At 37.9% G+C, this 20,453-nt stretch overlaps 1 protein-coding gene across 2 annotated transcripts in view; it reads left to right on the top strand.

The window, feature by feature from the left end:
- The window catches only part of fam98b (family with sequence similarity 98 member B), a 72,709-nt gene that overhangs the window by 41,661 nt on the left and 10,595 nt on the right, over window positions 1-20,453 (top strand). For both annotated transcript variants that reach the window (XM_069916639.1, XM_069916640.1), the window contains one exon: window positions 10,180-10,296. In XM_069916639.1, coding sequence (XP_069772740.1) covers window positions 10,180-10,296 — 117 coding nt within the window. The remainder of the gene's footprint in view (window positions 1-10,179; window positions 10,297-20,453) is intronic.

Raw genomic sequence — 20,453 nt, 5'->3', positions numbered from 1 at the left:
TGTCCAGCAATAAAATCAGAGGGCTCAAAGGCTTTACAAGCATGTACACTCATTCTGAGAGGATGTTGTAACGCTATGGGAAGTAGTGTGTATTTGCAAGAGCTAAATTTGCTTCCTAATTTGTCAATTATTGTCAATAAATTACCTTCTTATAATGAACCAAAGTTGCTGAGCTTAAAATTCTTTCTGAAAGGGATGTCACTTTTGGGGATGTTCTACAATTCTTGGAATGGCATGTATATGCTTACACCATGCCAGTATTTGGAAATATTAAGGATACTTCAATAGTTCCCAAAGATGTAAAGGTATCTAAATCATCATCTCAACAGAAACCAAAGGAAAGTAGCTTTTTTTTTACTGCTGTGTCAGATACAAGCACAAGAAAGAACAAAGGAAAAAGAAAATCAGACTTCAGGAAAGCTATTTGTATTGCAAAGATAAGCATGCTTTAGAAAAATGTTCACAATTGGAGAAAAAGTCGTATGATAAGAAATTAACCTTTTTATAGAAGAATGGAATATGTTTTGGTTGTTTGTGAACAGGACACATCAGCAAAATTTGTAATAAGCGACTCAGTTGTGTTTAAAGCATCCCAAGTTACTGCATACTCAACGAAATAAAGTTGAGAAAGAAGTCAAACAATCTGAATCCAAGACTAAAGACACAGTCAAAGAAAATGCCTCAGCTTTGGTTCAGACAAAAAGCCTTACTGAGGCCTGTGACAAAGCTCTCTCAATAGTTCCTGTACAAGTTAAATCTTTAAAAAAAAAAGTCATACTGAAGACTTGCGCATTTCTTGATCCAGGAAGTACCGCATCATTTTGTACTGTTGAATTAATGAATATACTTAATCTTCATAGTAAAAGGTCACAAATCATGTTGAAGACAATGAATGATGAAAGGAACATTGAAACTAATATAGTTTCAGGTTTACTGATTGCTGAATTGACTAGCAATGAATTTTTATGATATTCTAAGTGTATATCCTCAGAAGACTATGCCTGTGGATGAGGGGAATATTCTCTTTCCGGATGATATCATACAGTGGGATCATCTAAAAAAAAAAGTTTGTTTACCCAATATTGATGCTAAGATCGAGCTGATAATTGGATTAGATGTACCAAATGCTTTTGAACCATGAGAAGTAATAAGGAGTCAAAATGACAGACCTTGTGCCGTGAGAATGTTGCGTGGATGGACAATTCATGGACCATTAGGAGGAAAAATGAGTAATGATGTCTCAAATATATTCAAGAACCTTCAAAGGGGGACAAACAGTTTCTGGATTTAGTTTCAAATTCTGTTAAGCATGTTGATGGTCATTACTGTACGGCATTACCCTTGAAGAAAAGAGAAATTTGTATGCCAGATTATAAAATAATTGCAGAACAGCATTTGCTGAATTTGAAGAGAAAATTTAAAAGAAATTCTTTCATTTCGAATATACCAGTGTCATGTCGGATATGATAACCAAGGGTTATGTGGAAAAAGTATCGGAAGATATCTTGGAATGTAAAGATGGTAGAAAATTGTATTTACCTCATCATAGAGTTATGCATTCACAAAAGGAAAAACTTAAGTAGTATTTCATTGTGGTGCATCATTTCAAGGAGTTTCATTGAATTCTCAACTTTTACAATTTTCTACAATGGTTATGGCGGCATAATAGCGATTACATTAAAGATGTGATTGAATACAGAATGACAGTTCCTTTATTTGGAGCATCTTCGTCACCAAGTTGTGCAAATTTTGCTCAGGAATATGCTGAAGATAATGAAGAGTAATTTTATTCTCAAGCTATAAGCATCAACAGAAATAATTTCTATGTTGATGATTGTCTTACTTTAGTGGTTTCAGAAAAAGAAGCAATAGATCTTTACCATGAGTAATTAAAAAGAGGTTTCATCCTTACGAAATGGATTAGCAACAGTTGAGATGTGTTGGCTGTTGTTCCTGAGGCAGAAAGAGGAAAAGGGATGAAGCATCTAGACTTGGATTGCAACGTTCTACCGGTTGAAAGAATTTTAGGAGTGCAATGGTGTGTTTAATCTGATGTTTTCAAATTCCAAATTGTTTTGAAAGAACGACCTTTGACAAGAAGAGTTATTCCTTTGATTGTAAGCTCAATATTTTATCCTTTGGGACTATTGGCACCAGTAGTATTAATAGCCAAGAAAATTCTGCAAACATTTTGCAGAAGAAAATTTGATGTGATGAAACAATACCAGATTCCATCACACAAAATTGGATTAATTGGATTGAGAGTCATGAAATGTTTGAAAGTTTTGAAGTCAATATATGTTTTAAACCTTCAGACTTTGGAATTGCCACATTGGCTCAGTTACACCATTTTGCTGACGCAAGGGGAGGTGGTTATGGTACTGTCAATTATTTAGTACTACGAAATAACCAAGATCAGGTACATTGTGGATTTATAATGGGAAAAGCCAGTCACCATACCTGAATGAATTGACTGCTGCTACTATGGCGAGTAAAATTGTCACTGTGTTAAGAAGAGAATTACAGATGAAGTTAGCAGATTCTGATTTGAACTGAAAGTACATCAGTGCTTAAATACATTAATACAAAACCATGAAGTTTCATACCTTTGTGGCTAACAAAATTAGTGAGATTGAGATGGTTTTGCATGCTAGTCAATGGAGATATGTTAAAACCGTGGATAATCGAGCTGACATGGGTTCACAAGGATCAAAAGTTCAATTGTTTCAGTAAAGTGCCTACACTTGGGTGTTTGATCCTCAATTTCTTTCACAATCTCGAGAAGAATGGCCTCAAAATCCAGAAGAGTTAAGAATTTTCAATGGTGGATCCAGAAATAAAAAACACTATCCAAATATCTAATGAGAATTATTCGATTATTCAATTAATTTGCTATCATTCTTCATGGTTTTGTTTGAAAAGGGCTGTACCATGGATTCTTAGATTAAAAACTGTTTTTGCATCATATCAAGAAAGAGAATCTGAAGTCTCGAAAGAGCTGTTATCTAACAGTTGATGAATTGGTGAATGCTGAATTGGAGATAATTCGTTTTTGTGAGAGAAAGGTGTTTGATAATAGATATAAAAGTTGAAGAAGAATTTCAATGTTACAAAGCCAAGTCATATATACAATCTATATCCTATTCTTGTAAATGATATATTGAGAGTAGGAGGAAGATTGGAAAAAGCAATAATACCAGAAGAAGTGAAACATCCAATTATATTAGCTAAGGAATTTCATATTTCTGAATTGTTTGTCCGATATGTACATGGAAAAAAAAACCAGGTCATGGTGTTTTTAATCACCTGTTGTCAGAATTACACCAGAAATATTGGATACTTAGTGCTTCAACATTGATCAAAAGAATTATATCAAAATGCATTTATTGTTGACATGCAAATGCTAAACCTGGACAACAATAGATAGCGATTTCTCACAAGACAGTGTTTGACTTGATGAACCCCCATTTACATACTTGGGAGTTGATTACTTTGGTCCTTTACAAGCAAAACGAGGAAGAAGTGTTGAAAAAGATACAGAGCTATTTTTACCTTTTTGATTATGAGAGCAATTCATATTGAAATAGCATTATCACTTGATACAGACTCTTTTATTAAAGTTCTTTGACGTTTTTTCACCAGGCGCAGTCAAGTAAAAGAATTACGTTCTGATAATGGATCTAACTTTATAGGAGCTCAATTAGAGTTACGAAAAGCAATTCAAAATTGAAATCAACATCAAATTCATGATGCATTACTTCATAAAGTAATTAATTGGATATTTAACCCACCCACAAAATCACATCATGGAGGTGTGTTGGAAAGAATGATCAACAAAATTCTTAATTACATTTTATATAGTCAAATACTGAATGATAACAATCTTCAGACAGTATTGTGTGAAATCAAAGCTATTTTAAATAGTTATCCAATAACGAAAATTTCTGTCGATTCAAATGACAATGAGGCGCATACACCAAATCATCTCCTATTTCTTAAATCTAAACCTTTAATGCCTCCAGTCCAATTTCAGAAGGAACATATTTATGCCAGACGCAGATGGAGACGAGTGCAGATTATTGCAGATTTATTTTGGAAAAGATGGGTTAAAGGATATCTTTCATTATGACAAGAAAGACAAAAATGGTCTAAAGCTAAATACAATTTTGTGTGTGGAGACATTGTAATTCTGGGAGATTCTGCACCAAGAAATTTTTGGTTGCTGTGGAAAATCATAGATATAGTTCTGCACAAGAAAGGTTTTGTTCAGCAAGTACGAATTAGAACCAAGACTGGTTACTTAAATCAACCTATTTCTAAAATCTGTCTTTTACAAGAAGAAAGTTTTGCTTTCTAATCTTGTATTTACCATATTTAATTTTGTATCTGTAATAGTATTATATATTGGTCATTAATGTCTATTATAATAATTAGGGGCTGGAATTTAAAGGTTAAAACTTTGTGGTTTTGATTTTTGTTAAGTTTGTGCCTATCCCTTTAAGGAAAAGAATTGTTTGTAGTGTTACAATAGTTACTATGATGTCATATGTCATAATATCTGGGTGTACAGTGAGCTTGCTTTCATTCTTAAAAGAATGAAAAAAATGCAAGTTCTCGAGATGCTTTGTTTGAATTCATTTCATTTCATCTTAATTATCTTAATTCATATTATTTTGTTTATTTCTTTATATGTTTAAAGTTTAATATCATTATCTTTATACAAGATGCTTTGTAACTCATCATTATGAAAATTTCAATGCAGTTATGCAAAATTTTTGTACGTAATCATTGAATTAAAGCCACTTTAATTCAAAAATCAAACTACGAAGTTTGATTTATTGAATTAATAAGATGGCAATTCAGAATATCATCACTTATGTTTCTGTGAAGATTGCATGGTTTGAAATTAGGAAATACTAGAAATTGGAAAGTGTCGTCTATACTGATAAAGTGCTGCATCAAAGATTATTGCAGAGAATATTGCAGAAAATAAAAACAGTGTCGAAGGAAAAGAATCTTGTGGTTGTATGATGTCCTGTATCCACTATGACAATAACTTTGAACTTTAATATATTGGCAAGGAAAGAAATTTGGCTAACAGCAAACAGAAAGCATAAATGGGCCTTTTTTAGCAAATTTACAATTTATATAAATAACTCAGATAGTAGTAGCAAAGGAATAATTGATGAATTTGATGAACAGATTGGAGAGTAAATTGTGAATTTTGAAGAGAACATTAGGAGGCATCAAAAGGAAAGGAAAGTTTAGGTGATTGGGGCAAGGTTTGGAGTGCACAGTGGGAAAATATGAAATTGTGCATTTGGGCAGGAAAAGATAGAATTGCATAAACAATGAGTGATGTTAGAGCTCTGAGATGCAGAGGATCGGAGTTAATTAGCCTGCATTTCATGCCTGTGTTTTAAAAAAAAATAGAATGCTTTCTGTGCCATCTCTACTGCAGCTATTTGCAATCAAAATTATAATGTTGCATAATGTGCCGAACTTCAGGCTGTTTATCTCCAAAGGTCTGCACTATCCAGATCTGAAGATGCGCAATGAATTTCATACCCACTGGATTTGCGTTGGGTGGTCAGACTCTAAAATAATCCTTAATTCTTGCAAGTTTTGATTTTTTTAAAGACTATAATCAAGGTCTTTGCTCTTCTCTTTGTTAATCCATGCTTTTCTTGTACATTAACCTATTGCATTGCAGATCATATTGTTCAAAATCATTAGTAGGGCATGCATAATAGAGTAAAATCCATAATATTGGTTGGATATGTCAAAAAATGTTTAAAACCGATTCACACAAAACTTTCATTCAACATAAAGAAAATCTTGATGTTATCAGGTTTTAAATTACAGCAAAACAGAGGCAGAATAACAGTAATTTTAATGTGACATAAGAATGTGGAAAAGAAAAGCACACATAGTAAATTCATCAATGATTTTCCATTATCCAATGAGAACTTGAAAGTCAGAGATTTAATCAACATTTTAAAAGATTTGAGAGAGGAACAGCAATTTGTGAAACCAACACAGCATGAAACCACACAATTAACATAGTGCAATCTGGTTTGAGAGTTAATATTCAAGTACAGGTATTCACGTGCTCTTTTTTTCCAAACTGCAATTTGGAATACAGTCTGTTTTTAGATATCAGGATGTTAAAAGGCATTCAAGCTCAGTGGCTACCTGGGATTGATGAGAATAGTTGTTGGCTTGCTGTTTCCACTCAATGGCGATGAAATGCTCATCTCAGAAAGATGTCCATATACTCATAGCATGCCAGAGGATAGAATATAGACTTTTTTCACTTGGTTTGAATTTATCGTTTCTTCATGGTATCTGTGAAAAAAGGGATACAGCAGAAAGGTGGTTCAATCAATCAAATAGAAGAATTTGTGGAGAAGGAAATGAAGGATCTTTAAAAACTGAATAAAATCATAATTTGAAAAGGCAAGTGATATTAACAAAAGTATTGGATTCAGAAAAATAAAAATATCAAACAGAATACTTTTAACAAATTCTGCAATGTTTAAATTTTAGGAGACATTTTTTGGGGTCCAGCAGTAATTGAGAAACCTCTGTACAATGAATCTCTGACGATTTTGTGAAGATTGTAACACTACATTTTTAGCTGTGCATGTGTGAATGTTATTTGCCCAGCAATAACAGCCATTTCTGCCGGCCTTGCTGTTATTACTGCAGCAGTTTTCAGAATGATAAGTTGACTTTTGGAGCCGATTGATCCTAGCTTTCAAGAATCAAAGAAATTCATAAATTTGAGAGTTGATCAATCCAAAAAGTGGTGATCTCATTATTAAAGATGTGGAAAAATTATCCTCCAATATGACTTAATTTGCGTTTTCCTCAATTAAAGTATTAAATTGGTGTTTTGCTTAGTGTTCAGGACACATTCCAAGGTTCATGAATGCTAATGGTATTGGTGCAAAAAGGGTTTGTTGTAGCACTCAATCTCTGTACATTTCTGACAGAATTGCTGTCATGAATCTGATACACATCTCTGCCCTCTGCTGGTACTCTCATTGTAATGAAAAGAAATCCTATAAACTCCAGGTAGATTAAACTAACTATGAGGAATGATGTTGGCTGCGCTGATTAATTGTTTTTAAAGGCTGGTGGTGAAGCATATCAGCTCCTGTCTGAGCGGTGACGTGGATACATTCCACTTCGCCTATCGTAGAAACAGGTCTATGGCAGATGCCATTTCACTGGCCCTACACAAAGCACTGGAACAACTGGACAGCAAAGGTGCATAGAGCAGGATGCTCTTTATCGACTACAGTGTGGGATTTAATGCCATCGTCCCCATAAAACATGAGCCAACTCCAAGACCTGGGAGTTAACACTCCACTGTGTAATTGGATCATGGATTTCCTCACCTCCAGACCATAATCAGTGAAGATTGGTAAGGACTTATCCACAATCTCCAGCAGTACTGGAGCACTACAGGGCTCTGTTCTTAGCCCCCTAATCTACTCACTTTACACCTATGACTGTATAGCTCAGTATGAAATTAACACAATTTTGCCGACGATACCATGGTAGTAGGTCGAATAAAGGAAGAGGATGAGTCAGCGTACACAATGGAGATTGAAAACTTGGCTGAATGGGGCACCAACAACAACCTTGCACTCAATGTCACCAAAACTAAGGAGCTGATTGTTGACTTCAGGAAAGGAAAGCCAGAGGTATACAATCCAGTAATCAATGGGGGATCAGAGGTTGAGAGGGTGAGGAGAAATTTCTTTAGCTAGAGGGCCGTGGATTTGTGGAATTTGTTGCCACATACAGCTGTGGAGGCCAGATCATTGGGGGAGTTTAAGGGGGAGATTGATAGGTATCTAATTAGTCAAAGTATCAAGGGATATGGGAAAAAGTCTGGATCTTGGAACAAGATGTGAGAAGTTTAGCTCAGGGAGGATTTGTGGAGCAGAGTTGATGGGTAGAATGGGCTACTTTGTTCCTTTATATTGTGATCATATTTAAGTCCTTGGGAGTCATTGACTTTTAGGAGGATTTTTTTATGGACCGAACACACCAGTGGCATTGTGAAGAAAGCATGTCAACATCTCTACTTCTTCAGGATACCAGAAACCCAGGCAAATTTCTGCAGAGGTGTGGAGGAAACTGCTGACCAGCTGCAACACAGTCTGATATGGGAACACCGACACCCCTGAGTGTAAAGCCCTCCAGAAGATGGTGGACACAGCCCAGGACGTCATCGGCAAAACCCTCTCCACGATTGAGTACATCTACAGAGAACGCTGCTGTCGGAGTGCAGCAGTAATCATTAAAGACCCACACCACTCAGCACATGCTCTGTTCTCGTTGCTGCCATCAGGAAAGAGGCATATGTACCTCAAAACTCACACTATCAGGATTAGGAACAGCTGCCACCCACTACCACCTGATTCCTCAATGACAAACTCTATCAGAGACTCATTTAAGGACTCTTAATTGTGCACTTTATTGATTTTCTTTTCTTCTCTCAGTTTGCTTATATTTGCTATCTTTTACAGTTCTTTTATTTGTTACATGTTTACGCTGTGTAGAGTTTATTTTTTGAACTACCAGTTAGAGGTAATTCTGCTGTGCCCACAGGAAAAAGGAATCTCAGGGTTGTATGTGATTTCATGTATGTAGAGTATTGACAATAAATCTGAAATCTGAATCAGCACTAGTAGGGTAGTGTTAAGTGCAAAACTTTGGTCAGAAGTTTGATATTTGGAATCTCATCTTCATTTGAATGATCAATGTGTGTAATAAACCAGATAATCTTCAAAGCATTTTTAAGGTATATTTTGACATTTTGGAGCAAAGACATAATGTTAGTAGGATAAATTGGGACAATTTTTAATAATGTATTGTTCTTGCTAGATGGGATGCAATGTAGTAACATTTGAACTTGTGATAACCTTGAGTGATTTTAATTAAAGAGAAACCTTTGGGTTGGTCATACACTTGTACTGCCAAATCAACTTTTTTTTTTCTTTCTCTTTCTTCTTTGGCTTGGCTTCGCGGACGAAGATTTATGGAGGGGGTAAAAAGTCCACGTCAGCTGCAGGCTCGTTTGTGGCTGACCAGTCCGATGCGGGACAGGCAGACACGATTGCAGCGGTTGCAAGGGAAAATTGGTTGGTTGGGGTTGGGTGTTGGGTTTTTCCTCCTTTGCCTTTTGTCAGTGAGGTGGGCTCTGCGGTCTTCTTCAAATCAAACTACTGCTATTCCATTAGTACCTTGGTCATAACTTTGGAGTGGTAGAAATGGGTTATTAATAGTTGTATACAAAATCAACTGCATCCTGAAAATATATTCTTTAAAACATTTATTCAAGCAGATTTGTCGAAAGGAAAGCTTGACTGTAATGTTTTTATGTATCCTATATTCAGATCTGTTGAATACAGTAAAAACTCTGGAATTCAAGCAACTGCAGCCTCAAGCAACTGGCAAAAAAAAACTGCAGAAAATAAATTTTAAAATTAGAATAAATAAGAAAAAATAATAGGTAAAAAATAAATAAGTTTAATATTGTAAAAATAAATGTTCTCTGAAGTAACAATCCTTTAGTGAAGATGGGAGCAAATAATCAGCCAGTGGAGTGCCTTGGTTGTGCTTTGCTAGTAGCAGCTGTGTGAATAAGTTTGAATAAAATTGCCCTGGATAAAGAGCTGGTTGATGCTGCTCGCCATAGGGGTGACACTCTTAAAAGTGTCTCCTCATTACTGCTTAAGAGTCACCCAAGTCAGAGGCTTTATCTGTAAACATGGGGGAGGGGTGTTAATTATCTATAATTTTATTGTTTGCCTTTTGATCAGCTCCGTGGAGTGGAGGAATCTGCCGATGCAGCGATGGTAAAATGTTTTTAAGAATGTGACTGAAAATAAAGTAAAATGCTCAAAGGTTTATATATTCATGCAAGTGAAGTTTGTTCAGTGTAAGTACAGTATAGTATTTTTGTCTTTTAAACTGTTTATTCTTAATGCAGGTGTATTTGCCATTTTAAGAGCAAATGTCAAGCAACCGGAAAATATACTTATCTGCATCTACCAATCCCCATAGGTGCTGGATACTAGGGGCTTTATTGTATAAAACATGATTTAACTTGCTTCAATATGGATGATAACCCACTATTGGAAAATCTTTTTTACGTAGGAGAACCTCGAGGCAATAAATAAAGCTCTCGCTAGTGAATATGAATGCCGTAGAAGAATGTTGATCAAACGTCTAGATGTGACTGTCCAGTCATTTGGCTGGTCTGACAAAGCCAAGGTAAGAATCAAAGTCTGAGGACATAAGCTACCATATTTACAAGAGCCTGCTTACTTTTGTAGCATTACTCAAAATCACGGTCAATGTCTGACTCCATTCCAACTTTCAACATTAAACATCTTTTATACATGACCTGTCGCATGTACGGGCTGAATAGATGTTAACAATGAAGGTATTTTAACATGGATCTAGGACTGTTTAATATTTTGCTGCTTAGGTTAATGCTGATTTTTCTACCTTGCTAATTGAATCTTTTACTAATTTTGCCAGTAATTGAACAAATATCGTTATAAGAATTTTGAGTAGAAGTCGGTATATTATTCACTAATTCAAGTGACATCAGAACAAGTTTGATGTTTGTAAAGTTCACTTCAATATTTGGAAAATTTAGTGAATGTAGGGAAAGACAGGCATTGATTAATGATCAACCCCTGAAATACTTGATAAAACACTCCTGTGAATTTTTCACAGATAAAATCCAATGGAATTTCCCTTTTTTGAAGTCCCTTGGGATCCCAGATGACTTGCTTCCACTCTATTTCTAACAGTTTTCAGATTGCTGAAGAGGCCAATACTTAATATGCAGACACTATCAGGTGGAGCATGTGTTTCTTGACTAGGCACGCATATGGGTAGTTTTGGAGGTTATCATTTAGAAAACCCATGATGGGGCAAGTTTCTTTGACAAGATACTGAAGTGGCTGACTGGAGGAAATCAGTTTGTGTGTTCGACGAGTAACAAATTTCTCTCTGAAACCAACAGGAACCTTCTTGAGCGGTAATCATTTAACTTTAAACACCAGAGCCTGGTGAAGATTCATAAATGTTAAATACTGTGGACAATATAAGGGATTGCTTGAGGTGGGATGTGGATGGAAAGAAAAAGTTTGAAAGCCACTGTTTTAATCATCCCTTGTTGACTTGTTATGTGCACAGTTTCACAACTCCAAAGGAAATGGGCCAATGACAATTTTTCTTAAGCCAAATATTTCAGTAACAATTGGGTCTAGAGCAATTATTCTCAACCTTCCCTTCTCACCCGCAGCCCACCTTAAACAATCCCTTACTAATCACACAGCACCGTTGGCATAGGAATTACTTAAAGTGGGATGTGAGTTTTAAAAAATAGGTTGCGTTTTTAAAAAAAATAGGTTGCCCACCCCTGACCTACATTAAACCCCCACAATCTGTCTCTTTTAAAGAGCTATTTTACCCATAATTATGCTAACATATCCCATAACAGTAGTCATGGACTGGAGATAACCCGCAAGTTATTTTCTCTTTGAGATTCTACATAAATCATCTCTGTGATTGAATCCTTGGCTTACTTGTAATGTTGCCTGTCATCAGAGCTTATTAGGGCCTTAATGCTGGGAGTGTACGACTGGGGGAGGTTGTTTTGGTTTTCTTAACTTGCCAGTAGACTTTGAGGCTTTTCTCATATTGCTCCAGCAATTTGAGATGTCTGCGATAGGTGGTCCATGTGTCAGAAGTGTACATGGCAGCATGAGCCTTAAGCTGAGTTTTGAGGTGTTGATCTAAAGCACACACTTTTCATTCCACAAGAAAAGCCAGCGATGAAAGTAATAAGCAATGTCATCATAAATGTCTGTCGTCTTTGAGAGGTAGTTTCCAAGGCAGTGAAAGCCATCCGTATTTTCCATGGTCTCATCATGGCTTTTATTGTTTCAAGGCAGTGTTGTCCAGCTGGGACAGGTTGGTAGAAGACCTCTGTTTTGTGATTAAGTGTCAGGCCCCATGTCTTGTATGCTTTATTAAACAAGTCAGCGATGACTTGGTGCTTGGCCTGTGAACATGCAAGCATGACCATCTGCCTGTGTACTCCAGCTCAATGATTGAGGTTGGAGTGACTGATTGCTGAAGACGCATGTGGAACAATTTCCTCTTTGTCCTGTAGATTACATCCCAATGCAGTGGGAAGATTGTTGGTAGTGAAGATTGAGAAAAATGTTTTCAATGTTCCCTTCTTGACATCAGTCTGCATTAAGCTTGGTTCAGTTGTGGACCCATTAGTTAAGATAATAACTTGCTTTGTAATGTGTAGCAGACATAGAATGTGGAGCATTTCCACAGGCAGTCAAAGTTATGGATGATAGTCCACAGTCCCTTTTAATTGTGTCAAAGGCTTTTGCTACTGGATCAATACCTCACCCCAGTTTTGTGTGATATTTAGTATGCAACAGTTATTCCACTTTAAAAGAAGTTGTGCACGTATAACTTCTTTACAATATGATCTTTAGCGGTCAGGTCCCCGATGGACAACTCCATGAGGAATGGACCTGAATGCTGTAAGCCTAGCAACCAATGAAACTTTTGGATAAAGTCAGCCCTTATACCCCCATCAAAAAAAAATCTAAATAATTTAAAATGTGCATTTTAAAAATTGGGAAAAGAATTATGTCCTCATTGTGTTGAAGTAAATATTTGTATTGCTTAAGTATAATATGAAACATTTGTTATTTTCTGTTGTAAAAGTAATTGAATCATGGTTACATTTCATAAAGCTGGTGGATAATAGAATTTAATGTATAAATTTTATATTTATTGAAATAAGCACCTCTGATTTAAAAATGATCTGATGTTGAGGCTGAGTGGTAAAACTGTATGTGAATAATCATGTATGTCTCTTTAAAATTAACTTGGTTATTCTCAAGCGCCCAAAAATTTTATGACAGCAGTTCATGTGCATCAACTTTGCATCTCTAGACTATAGATAAGGTTAGAGAGGAGTAAAACAGGAAAATCTGCAGAGATCATGAATGTCTGTCGTCTTTGAGAGGTAGTTTCCAAGGCAGTGAAAGCCATCCGTATTTTCCATGGTCTCATCATGGCTTTTATTGTTTCAAGGCAGTGTTGTCCAGCTGGGACAGGTTGGTAGAAGACCTCTGTTTTGTGATTAAGTGTCAGGCCCCATGTCTTGTATGCTTTATTAAACAAGTCAGCGATGACTTGGTGCTTGGCCTGCCAAAGCACAATGCTGGAGAAACTCAGCAGGTCAAACAGTACTTTGTATTGCAAAGATAAAATACAGAGCAGGCTCCCAAATAAAATGGTGGAGTGAGGGGAGGGGCAGAGGGAGGAATACAATCTCATAGGCAGGAGATGATAGGTGATTAAGAATGGTAGGGTGGGAAGGCACACCAGCAAACAGGGAGGGGGAATGGTTCTGAATGGAGAAGGAAGGGGTGGAGGAAAGAAGGCAGGATTGGGGATGAACAGGAGAACGGACTGTAGGCTAATAAAGATTCTCTTCATATTTATTCTCTTTCCCCTTCTCCATCCTACTGTTTGTCTCCAATTACCATGCTGTTGGTCATGCATATTGTTTAAGCGATACCTCAAAATGCTTGTTGACCTGGCATCAAGATACTGTACTAGTGAATTTCCCAACTCATTATGATTAATGGCATTAATTAATGTACTTCTCATATTCTGTGTAATGTACTGCTTTAGATTAAAGGGCAATACTGCTTTAGAAATGTGCACCGTACACTGTTCAAGGGAACTCTTCAAATGAGGCCAAATAGGTAGTGTTCAATAACAAAGAAATGATCAAATTGCTCTGGACTACTGCACGCCTCAACATAGTCAGTGGGAGGCAGAACCAAGTCAAATTTATTGTCATCTGCTTGTACAAGTACAACTGGATGAAAGAGCATTCTCAGGTCCTTGGTGCAAAACATGCAGGCACACAACCAGACATAACACACATACAGAGAAATAATACACACACAGGACAAATATCACAGCTAGGGAAATAAATAAATAAATGGTGTTTTGTCCAAATGAGAGTCTCAGATGCTTAGTCGTTCCTTTAGTTCTTCAACATTCTCACTGCCCATGGGAAGAAGCCGTTCCTTATCTTGGTGGTGCTGGCTCTGATACTCCTGTATCTTCCCCGACGGGAGCAGCTGAAAGTTGTGTGCCGCATAGAAGGGGTCCTCAATGATTTTGTGCACCAGGAAAGAGGAGAAGCTATGGAAACAAATCACAGAGAGCTATTAGAATGATAGAATTATAGTTGCTGGTATTTCCAGTTAACTCACTATCATCTGGGATCACGTTATCATGAAGGGCTTAGGGGCTGACATGTGAAGCATTGTAGAGGAAGTGGTCAGAGTTTAAGGATAATTACAGAAAAGCATCAGAATGTAACAGAAATTAAGGTTTTATAATGAGCAGGCTAACTTTAATATCACAAGACAGGGTTGGAAAACTAGATTGAGTAGATGTATGCAAGTAAGCTTACATCTGACATGGGAGTCATTCAAAAGTGAAGTAGGGCAACAAGCAATTTGCTGGAGGGATGCTGTATTGAATAACATCCAAGGAAAAAAAAAAATTGTTTGTGTTTTGGGCTGGAATCCTTCCTCTGACATCTCTCCCAAACTTTCCTCCACTCACCTTTAATGGGTGTCTTTTGGTATTGGCTATTACTGTCTTAGGAAAAAGGTGCTGGCTGTCCATTCTATCTATCCCTCTCATAATTTTGTATGGAATGAGGCCAAATAATCCCATATGTTTTCTTAAGTGCTTTATCTACCGTGATCCTTGGGTGACTGCTCAAGTTTCCTTAAGTGATTCCTTGTTTCTATTCCTTTATACGATGAATTGTAAATGTCCTAACCTTGTTGGTCCTCTCTTAATGCATTCTTAAATTCCATCTGCCATTTTATCTTTCAAGGTTTATTTTCTTTCTCGATGTTCCTTTTATTATCATGTAATATACATGATAAACTTAAACTTTTGGCTGCTGCAGGGCAAATAAAGATCTACCATGAGCATTGTGCCATGCCCCTATCAATAAGAGAAAGAGAAGCCAAAAATAGCCCCATCATATTCTCATTACGTTACTCAAGGCTCCAGTCAACATCTTCAAAATTGCTAATCATGCCTCCAGCATAGGCATCCAAACATTTATGTAATAAATGTAAATGATGGAAGGTGATAGGTTAAGTGGCAAAAGAGCAAAGATTAAATTGATATACTAGAAATCTGACAGAAGAAAACATTGGAAATATTCACCTGGTCTTATTGTTTTAGTGGAGAGAGAAGCAGTTAACTTTTCAGTTTTCATGTGCGGTCATCAGATCAACATAGGATCTGTTTCTCTACATTTGTGGAGTGTTTACAGTAATTTTTGAGCTTTGTTCCATAAAATATTTGTGTAGGTGTATCTCTGCTCTCCAAATCTCTTCTGGTTACTTAGCACCTTTGTTTACGCTAATATATAGCGTCATCACTTCAAAAATCAATTTCCAATTTTAATTTATCATCTCACTCAACTTCTGCTTTTTTCAGATTTCAAATTTATTGTCAGAGTACATACATGACATCACACAACTCTGAGATTCCTTTTTCCTGCGGGCGAAGCAGAATAACAGTGCAAGTCCAATTATCTGAAATGGTCAGGACCGGCCTATTTCGCATAAACAGGTTTTTTGGAAAGCTGGTCATTTAAAAAAAATAGCCCAGTAGCAACAGCAAATCGCTTGTAACAGTGTTTAAACAATAACAAACAACAAGGACATTTTTTTAAAGCATTAAAATAATGTTTAATTCTCACCAAAAAATTGCTAGCCACCACCGATCACCGACATTTCCCCACCGAGGTCCGTCTGCTGCTGCCAGCGCCGGGAGCCTGATGATGCCCCCAGTCAGTTCAGCTCGAAAAAGTTTTGGGAAAAATGAGGATCCCTGATTTGTTTCCAATAATTGAAGATTTCGGAGAGTCCGATTTCGGATAATCAGTGTTGTACTGTACCACTAATTGGTAGTCCAAAAATAAACTACGCAGCATAAACATGTAAACAAATAAAGAACTATAAACAGATAACAAATGTAAACAAACTGACTGTAATACAGAGAGAACAAAAAGAAATGCAATAAAGTGCACAAGTAAGAGTCTTTGAATGAGTCTCTGAGTTTGTCTGATGGTGGAGGGGTAGCAGCTGTTCATGAATCTGGTGGTGTGAGTCTTGTGGCACCTATGTCTCTTTCCTGATGGCAACAGTGAGAACAGAGCATGTGTTGGGTGGTGGTTGCTGTTGCCCTCCGATGGCAGTGTTCTCTGTAGGTGCACTCTTTTCATCTGCAGCTATTGTTTGCAGCAGCTCTTCTTAATCAACTGTTCTTTTCCTGACTTTCAAAGCTTACACTCTATTTTAATAATACTATCCCAGAACTTGCCACCACATAGTGACAGCACACTACAGCTGGTTTTGGTGCCCTTCAGCACCACTGCCTTAAGTTTGATCCTGACCTTTGCATTTGCCCTGTAATTGCATGAGTTTCCCCTGAATGCTCTGTTTTCCTCTTTGCATGCCAAACACATGCTTGTGGTTAAGTTAATTGGCTGCTATAAATTGGCTCTGGTGCAGGTGGGGAGAGAGGGATTGAGGGAGGCGATAGGCAAGTGATAAAGATTGCGTAAAATTGAAATGTGGGAGAATGGGTTTGCTCTGAGAATCTGTTCAGACTCAATGGGCTGATTGGCTGTTTCTTGTGTTGTGAGAAAGTATGAGTTTTATTCTCCTTCCAAATCTACAAATGCTTAGCTTTACTCAAATCTAGAATCAGTTTCCCTACCTTTCTGTGATGAAATAGTTTTTGGTCCAAATTCTGCTTCATCTTACAATGTTAGAACACTTTGGTAAAACAGAAGTTTTCAGCAACATCAATCTGTAGTTTAAGTTTATTTTCTACAATCCAAGCTCCACTCTCCACACGATTTTCAATTCCCGTGATTTGTGCCTTTAGTAATAATATTGCTTGGGAATATTCTACCAATAAATCATCAATAGTAGTAGATTAACTTTTAATCTTCCAAGACTACATCTTGGAAGTTGTGGGTGAGTGTCTGTCAGCCTTCAGCAGCGACCAGCGGAAGCAGAAAATGAAAGGCAGACAGACTCTTGCAGAACAGCCATTTTGACAGTGGGAGTGTTTGCGGTTCAAATATAGTGATTGAGCTCAGTATGGATGCTTTGGCTCAAGAGGCTTCATCAAAGTGGGCTAAGCGGGTGGGGGGGGTCACAAATAAGGTTTTCTTTTAATTGTTCGTCTTCAGACAGAGTAGTTGGCATGGCAGTTAGAGCAGAGGTACGTTCTTCTTGCAGGATGGACAATGTATGGGAAACTTTTAGTGGCCCTCATACCTACATCTCCAGCTGCATCTCCTGACTGACTACCAAGGAATTCGGAACTGTCATTGGATAGACTCTGGATCGTTCAGGAGGCTCAGATCATAGGAGTTAAAGTGATGTGGGCATACCTAAGAAGCAGGGAGCAGGTAGTTGGATGATAACTTGGGAAGAAAAAAGGACAAGGCAGATTATGATGGGTTTCCCTGTGGCCATTCACCTTATTAACAGATATATTGCTTTGGATACTGATGGGGCCATGATTGGCCCATTTATTCAGATAAAGTGATAGTATAGGAGACTCCATAAGGGCACTGATGGGTATTTCTGTGGCCACAAGACTCCAGGATGATCTGTTACCTCCTGAGTATCAAAGTCAATAATGTCTCCGAGTGGGTACAGGACATTCAAAGAAGGGAGGGTGAACAGCCAGAGGTCATGATCCATATCAGTGCCAGTGATGCAAGCAGGAAGGAAATGGTATCCTGCAGTTATTTTTTTTACATATCTATATATATATATATATATATATATATATATATATATATAATTTAAAAAAAAGACTTCTAGGTTTGTTATCTCAGGATTATAACCTGTGTTGCATGTTAGTGAGAAATAGGAGGAAGTTAGAGCAGTTCAATATCTGGCTAAGTAAAGGGTGCAAGGCAGAGGGTTTCAGATCAAATACAAATTTACTGTCATCTGGTTGCACAAGTATAACCCGATGAAACAGCATTCTCTGGTCCTTGGTGCAAAACATGCAGATGCACAATACATGCGGTCGACAAACGTATATAAAAATAAATAAATGTTAATTTGTGAATGTTAGAGTTTGGGTGGTTCGTGGAAGCAGTTCTTGGGCATTCTGTATTCTCATTGCCTGCAGGAGGAAGCTGTTCTTCATCCTGATTGTGCTGACACTGATTTGCCTGCATCTCTTTCCTGACGGGAGTAGCTGAAAGATGCTGTGGGCAGTTTGGTGGGCGTCCTCAATGATTTTGTGTGCCCTTTGCAAACAATGATCCCAGTAGATCACATTGATGGTGTGGGGGGCACGGAGACTTGAGTGATCTGCCACTTTTATGGTCCTGTGGATTGACCTCTGATCCAGTTTTCTACAGCAACTATACGCCACTGTGATCCAGTCAGCCAGGACACTCTTGATAGAGCTCCTGTAGTAGGTTGACAAGATGGTGAAGCCTTGTCTGCTTCATTCTTCTCAGGAAATGCAGTCGCTATTACACCTTCCTGACAAATGAGGAAACGTGTGTCCATGATAGGTCACATGTTAAGTGAATGCCATGAAATTTGGTGCTCTCCACTCTATCAATTGGCCAAAAAAAGTACCGCAACCGAAGACTGGGAGCAGTTCAAGATGCACCAAAGGAGGACAAAGGGATTAATCAAGAGAGCAAAAATAAATTACGAAAGTAAGCTTGCGGCAAATATAAAAACGACTGCAAAAGCTTTTATAAATATGTCAAGAGGAAAAGATTGGTGAAATCCAGAGTAGGTCCTTTGCAGTCGGAATCAGGGGAATGTATAATGGGAATAAGGAAATGGCAGACCAATTAAATTCTTACTTTAGTTCTGTTTTTACAAGAGAGGATACAAATAACCTCCCAAGGATGTTGGGAAACATAGAGACTAATGCAAGGGAGGAACTGAAAGAAATCACTATCTCTAAGGACATGGTCTTGGGGAAATTGATGGGATTGAAGGCAGATAAATCCCAAGGGCCTGATAATCTACATCCTAGGGTACTCAAGGAAGTGGCCATTCAGATAGCAGATGCTTTAAGAATTATTTTCCAGAACTCGATAGACACAGGATCAGTACCCATGGATTGGAGGGTAGCTAATGTTACCCCACTATTTAAAAAGGGGGGTAGAGAAAAAGCAGGGAATTATCGGCCGGTGAGCCTTACATCAGTAGTGGGCAAAATGATGGGATCCATTATTAAGGATGTAATAGCGGAGCATATGACTAGCAGAGAAGGGATCGGACGGAGTCAACATGGATTTACAAAAGGTAAATCGTGCTTGACAAATCTATTGGAATTCTTTGAGATGGTGACAGGTAAAATAGATGGGGGAGAGCCAGTGGATGTGGTGTACCTGGACTTCCAAAAGGCCTTCGATAAGGTCCCGCATAAACGACTGGCTTCCAAAATCAAGGCTCATGGGATTGGGGGCAAAGTATTGATGTGGATTGAGAACTGGCTGGCAGGTAGAAGACAGAGAGTTGGGATAAATGGCTCGTTTTCTGAGTGGCAGGTGGTGACCAGTGGGGTACCACAGGGATCTGTACTGGGACCCCAGCTGTTCACAATTTACATTAATGATCTGGATGAGGGGATTGGATGTAATATCTCCAAATTTGCAGATGTCACTAAGCTAGGAGGGGTTGTGTGCACAGAAGAGGGGGTCAGGAAGCTCCAGTGTGATTTGGATAAATTGAGGGACTGGGCAGATACATGGCAAATCCACTACAATGTGGATAAATGTGAGGTTATCCACTTTGGTAATACAAACCGGAGGGCAGATTACTATTTGAATGGCAATAAATTAAGAGATGGGGAAGTGCAGAGAGACCATGGGGTACTTGTGCATCAGTCTCTGAAGGCGAGCATGCAGGTACAGCAGGCGGTTAAAAAGGCAAATGGTATGTTGGCCTTCATATCAAGAGGGTTTGAGTATAGGAACAAGGATACCTTACTGCAGCTGTACAGGGCCTTGGTGAGACCACACCTGGAGTATTGTGTGCAGTTTTGGTCACCTTATCTAAGGAAGGATGTTCTTGCAATGGAGGGAGTGCAGAGGCGATTCACCAGGCTGATACCTGGAATGGCAGGAATGACTTATGCGCAAAAGATTGCGCAAATTGGGATTGTACTCCCTGGAGTTTAGAAGATTGAGAGGGGATCTCATAGAGACATATAAAATTCTGGCAGGACTGGACAGAATGGATGCAGATGGGATGTTTCCAATGATG

Source organism: Narcine bancroftii, chromosome 2 (assembly GCF_036971445.1).
Source record: "Narcine bancroftii isolate sNarBan1 chromosome 2, sNarBan1.hap1, whole genome shotgun sequence".
Taxonomy (NCBI): domain Eukaryota; kingdom Metazoa; phylum Chordata; class Chondrichthyes; order Torpediniformes; family Narcinidae; genus Narcine; species Narcine bancroftii.
This window is presented reverse-complemented; position numbering and strand designations above follow the sequence as displayed.